General features: G+C 38.8%; 1 protein-coding gene across 1 annotated transcript in view; it reads left to right on the top strand.

Moving 5' to 3' along the window:
* Positions 1 to 1,726: 1,726 nt before the first annotated feature.
* The window catches only part of LOC149794684 (galactocerebrosidase-like), an 86,237-nt gene continuing 81,963 nt past the window's right edge, over positions 1,727 to 6,000 (top strand). The window contains exons 1-2 of the mRNA XM_089964292.1: positions 1,727 to 1,968; positions 4,524 to 4,592. Coding sequence (XP_089820418.1) covers positions 1,828 to 1,968; positions 4,524 to 4,592 — 210 coding nt within the window. The 5' untranslated portion in view covers positions 1,727 to 1,827. The remainder of the gene's footprint in view (positions 1,969 to 4,523; positions 4,593 to 6,000) is intronic.

Below are 6,000 nucleotides of genomic sequence, written 5' to 3'. Positions count from 1 at the left end.
TGTCAGCCAGTCGGGTCTCCTGGGGGCAGGCAATGTCGATGTTCAGTCGGGAGAGTTCTCTGTCAATGACGGCAGTCTTCCATGCATCGTCGATCTGCTGTAGGTCAGCGGTCAATATAGGACACATGGTCCTGATGTTGCAGCTTGCAAAACGAAGAGCTGGAGTCTTCTTATATCTTCTTTGAGACTTACCTGGTGCGGAGTTTGTGGTCCACTTGTCGAGATGGTTCTCTAAGCTCCAAGCACCCAGTGAAGCAGGCAGGCCATGGCGGGCAGCACCTTACTGACTGAGGGCTGCCCAGCTTGATGCGGGCGGTAGCTGTCCAGTGAGACGTGGTGATCTCTCCCACCGTCAGAAGTAACCCCTGGTGCCAAACTCTACGCCAGTCGAGCTTGACTTAGAACCGGTAAACTGCTACTTCCCTTGTTGTACCGACGCCGTACAACGACGCTGTAGTGTCCTCTCCAGTGGAGCTACGAAGCCTGGGCAGGGTGGCATGGAGAATCAGCTGTTGCCCATTCAGCAGATCCCCCCTCTCCGCGGCGTCGCAGGAGTTCCGGAATGACGTTGAAGTCAATGTCAGACCACCTTAGGGACTCCGGCTCCGTATTTTCTGTAGGGGTTTACTCCCTTAGCCTTTCCCATAAGTAGGTAGTAGCCCCAAGGCAGCAGAGGTTTAGAATCGGAGTTTTCCTTCTTCTAGATGAGCTACCAGCCAAGGTTTACGAGTCTCATCTACCCGAAGCGACTGGTTTTAAGGCACCAGTGGCCCGCCTTCACCCCTTCTCCTGTTAGTGGAAAACATGGTCAGCCGGACTTCAAAGCTAAGCCACTCCCGAAGGCCAGGAGCTGGATTTTAGTTGACAGGGGCGATCAGAGACGCAAGCCGTAATGGGCATTTCTGGGGGACACACGGTACTAATTATATGGAAAATACATAAAATAGAGTATAAATGGATTTGGCTGACCAGGATTGGTTAATAATGTAAGTTATATTTTAGGAAAAGGAATCTTATGTGAGCTTATCCTAGTTGTAACTGAAAAAATAGAGACATTGTTTTATTGATGGAATTTCATCCCTTTAACAGTCTCGAGTTAGAATATACATTACTAAAATTAGCACATGACTCTTTGGTGCGGAATTGAAAGCACGTGGTTCAAACATATCCAGGTTCAGAAAAGGCCGTGGCTCGTATCCTTAACTCTACACATAAGCTGGCATGCAGGTTTAATTCATACTGATAAATATAGGTTTGATCATGAGCACTCAGAAATTTTAAGTTATTTAATTTTTAATAGCATGGTATTTGCATAGGTTTACTATGGGAACTGAATTAGTACCGTGAGTCCTGTATTCACAACCTTCGCCCATATCAGATTGGAGAGAGTTAATTTCGTTCGAGTCCAACTTAGACCTCGAGGTACTCTGCTTAAATGCACTTAAAAACAATACCGAGCTTTATTATTATTAATATGACTTGGGTAATGAAAAGTTAAATTGCAGTTCCGATCTTGTAAAACATGTTAGGGATATGAATCAGATCAAGGAAAGAACCGCTTCTCTAAATATTTCTGCCATTTAACATTTAATGTTTATCGCTGATGTTACAACTTAGCAGACGAAACTCGAACCTTTCAAACATTTGATTTTCGCATTTGCCTCTATTTATCTTTTTTCTAGAGCATAAGCGGGACCCGGTCGCTTTACTGGGGAAACAGCCAATGAGAAATCGGTGCATTGTTCTGGGCGTGTCGAAAATTTGTACAGTATTATACATGCAACTAACTCGGTTACGGTTAGACTGAATTTGTTGCATACAAACAAAATGTCCCTTCGAGTATTTTCGACACTCATTTTTCTTCTGGTGATTTCATGTATTGCGGAGTTCACAGAAATGTATGACATTGACGATTCTGTTGGATATGGACGCAAGTTTGACGGCATCGGGGGCATCAGCGGAGGAGGCGTAGGTTCCACTGTTTTCCTTATTTTGGATACTGTATGACCGCAATGCTTTTAGTTTACTGTTAAATGTGTAGTCTTCGTCTGTAAGGGTCGTCATTCCACGTTGCTCATTATACCACACATTTTGATCATATGACTTGAAATAAGTACAGTAGCAATAAATTCTAATCGCAGATAGAATTAGTCATCGGTTTTGACGTAGGCCTACTGAAGCATCCATGCCCAATGAGGGGGCGGGGGACTTCATATGACCCGGGGCGTCAGCACCAAGGAACCTCATGTTTTACTTTATTTTTTTAGATCTCTTAAATACGATTGTTGTTTACTTCGTTGTCTTTTAAATCATTATATAGTAAATTATATGGGCTTAAATATATCTAGGACCTAGGGGCCCCAAACGCTTGAACTGGTCCGGGGCCTCTCCCAGCTCTACTAGGACCTAGGGGCACCAAACGTTTGAACTGGCCCGGGGCCTCTCTCAGCTCTTGAACTGGCCTGCACATACCTTCACTTTTTCAGAAATATACACTATTCAGATTTCATTTTAAATGTTAGTACATTTAGCAAAGTATACTTATAAATTGCCAGTGATTTAGTTCTGTTATGTTTGTTATGACATGCCTGCAACTAGGCCCCTTTTTTGGAAAATTGCTTGTATTGGTGCACTTCCCATGAATCCATTTGAGCCGGTTACAATGTTGTACATTTGATCTGCAACAATTCTATGTATAAAAACATTAGCATCATTTAACAAAAATGTTTATGAGGAAAATCAAAGAAATACACTTTAATTTAGCATTCTTAAATATGTTCTTGGTTTATAATAATTTGAGTTTTCTTATCATTGGCTAATGGAATCAGATTTGGAAAAATCATGCTGTTATTATAAGAAATATTTTACTTGTAAACAAAATAATATTAGATTTAGGTTGTTGACTGTTTTATTTTTCAAAAACATTAATTGATAGTATTTGTATCTTGAATGTCATTCTTCTAAGGTTGTTTTTAGAACTTAGAAAAATTACTTGTTTTCTTCGTTATAAGCTCATTTCTTTCGAAGTGCAAATATTTGGGGCAAAAATCATGAAGTTACAGGAGAAAGCTTTATTTTCAATTTCTTATCATTCTCACCAATATCTGCAAGTAAAGAAAAGTAAATTGGTAAAAATAGGTTGAATGTCAAGATTCATTTAATTGAGATATTGTTTTTTGTTGATTTTAATGGCACTGTTAACACATTATTAATTTTATCATGCTGAGGAAGTGGGAGCTAAGTGACTTTCTCAAGGATACACCAAAACGACTGATGTGTGCTGGCATGGGTGGGTAGGAGTCTAATAATCTGCCAACTCATTTACTGCAGATCATAATTCATTTACAAATGGAAATTAAAAACAAATTTATTTTTCAAGTAACATACTTATTGGTCATCAGATATAAAAAATTAATACTTTTTTTTAAAGAAATAAGAAAAAAAATTAGAGAATTAACTAATGAAATATATATCATAAAAATATGATACTTTTCTGCTTCAATATGCACATGTTATGAAAAGAAAAAGCCACCTCTGAACATCAGTGACAGCGGCTCAAGATGCAGTAAATCATTATTTACAGTGTTACTGAAGCCATTTTTCCACTGTGAGCCATATTGCTGTCACAATTTAAGTAGGCGACTGTATATTATGTTGGGAAGTTGATTCACCCCATAAGAGTAACCAGTAGGAACCTTTTCTATGCGAGCTTTTTATAACTGGAAAAAAAGCATTGGTCAAATATATCCTTGTGTCAGTTCAGTATTGCAAAAACGTTTCTGCTTATTTAGTGGTCCAATCAGGCTGGAATATAATATTTGAGTAAAATGACTTTGTTCACAAGCCAGATTAGGGCAAAATGATTTTGTTCTCTAGCCGGATAAGAGCAGAATTTATGAAGAAGGGAGAAGTGTGTGCATATAGTTCAGACATTGTAATGTTCTAAATATAGTCACTTTGTATTCCAATTTTTGGTCTGCAGTTTTCAAGTCAGATGATTAAAGTTATGATGAAATACCATTAAAACTTAATAAAAATATTAGAACGTTTAGTTTTGCCATGAGTGATGCATAACATAGTTATGCCAACCTTGAAAACAGGTTACAGTAAAGCCTTGGCAACTTTCTAGTTTTACACTTTTCCTGTCATCAGTGATTGAGGAAATTACCTTTATTAGAGGCTGTAGAAATTTAATTTTAGACATAATATTGGTAGATTTTGAGGTATTTAGTGGGAAGATGGATGATATTTGGATTAGGGTAATTATCAGCATGTTTACTTACAGAATGGGAATTTTTTTTATTGCAATAAATTTTTCTCTTGTTTGGTCACATATGTCAGAAACATAAAGTCTTTAACTTTTCAACCTGAAAGGCACTTGCAAGAATGAAGATGTAGTTTAAATATCAATGAAGTTAAAAGTGGTGACTATTAAGTATGATGGCAAAGGTGGAGCTGAGGGTTCCGCTTTTAACACGGTTGTTTTGTATGTAAATTCGTACATGCACTTTGATCTTTTTCAGGCCACATCAAAGCTGCTAATAAACTACCCTGAGCCACAGAAGAGCGAGATACTGGACTATCTTTTCAAGGTAAAATGCCAGCCAGAATTCAGTCTCCATACCTTGCAGATCACTATGTACATTTCCAAAACACAAAAGAAACCTGGCCAACTTAAACATATGCATTTCTGACACAGTTTTAGCTCTAATGTTCACAGATCAGTAGAGCTTATGGGTTAGCCAGATGCCCATTGCCCAATGTCTGTCCATGCATTAGCCTATTGTCGACTGCCTAATGTCTGTCAATGCATTAGCCTGCCCATGCATTAGCCTGATGCACATTGCCCAATGTCTGTCCATGCATTAGCCTGATGCCCATTGCCCAATGTCTGTCCATGCATTATCCTGTTGTCCATTGCCCAATGCCTGTCCATGCATTAGCCTGTTGTCCATTGCCCAATGTCTGTCCATGCATTAGCCTGTTGTCCATTGCCCAATGCCTGTCCATGCATTAGCCTGATGCCCATTGCCCAGTGTCTGCCCATGCATTAGTACATATCTGTTATCGTTTCTCCTCCTAAACATTTTACACACACATTCATGTCATGAAAATGGTTCCAACCAGGCATCCAGTATGGTCACCACATAAAAGTCTTATTATCATTACTGATCATATCAACATGGGTTTTCATCTAAGAATTTTATGATGTCTACTTGGTTCTGAATGAAAATGTGCCAATATCCAATATGGCCACCACAACAGCTATTTTGAAAACCTTGTGTTACTCTTCCTGATTGGATGGTTGTATCAACATGTGTTTTCTTTTAAAGACTTTATGATGTCTAGCTGATCCTAAAAATGAAAATGTTGCCAGTTTAATATGGCCACCACAGCAGCCATCTTGATAATCTTGTTATCACTACTTCTGAACAGATAGTCATATTGATATGGAGTTTTCACTAGAAGACTTATGTCTAGTTGGTCCTAAATACAATTTGTGCCATAGTGGTCATCTTTAAAATCTTCATGTGACTCCTGATCTTGAATGGATGGACATTACATGAGATTTTTGCTGAAGGACTCCTGATGATGTCCTGTTGGACCTTAAAGAACATGGTATCACTCAGACATCCATTATGGCTGCCTCAGTGACCATTTTGAAAAGTTTGGAATAATTATTTTTCCAGAATGAATGGTCATATCAGTATAGGTTTTCACTAAATGGAAGAGTGCCCTTTACATGCATATTCATCCCATGGTCTAGTTGGTTGTAAATGAAAGTTGCAAAAGGAAGTGGTGACAATCTGATATCCAATATGGCTACCACTGCAGCCAGCATGGAAATCTTGTTATCATTACTCATGCAAAATGAAGTCTTTGAAACTTGATATTTACACTAGACGACTTCCTGTGACATCTAGTTGGTCCTAAGGGAAAATGGCACCAATCTTACATCCAGTGTGTCCACCACAGAATCTGATTTGAGAATCTTGTTAT

This window comes from Sinohyriopsis cumingii, chromosome 7 (genome assembly GCF_028554795.1).
Source record: "Sinohyriopsis cumingii isolate HCF-2022 chromosome 7, ASM2855479v2, whole genome shotgun sequence".
Taxonomy (NCBI): Eukaryota; Metazoa; Mollusca; class Bivalvia; order Unionida; family Unionidae; genus Sinohyriopsis; species Sinohyriopsis cumingii.
The sequence above is the reverse complement of the archived record's forward strand: the minus strand, read 5'-3'. Positions and strand labels throughout refer to the sequence as shown.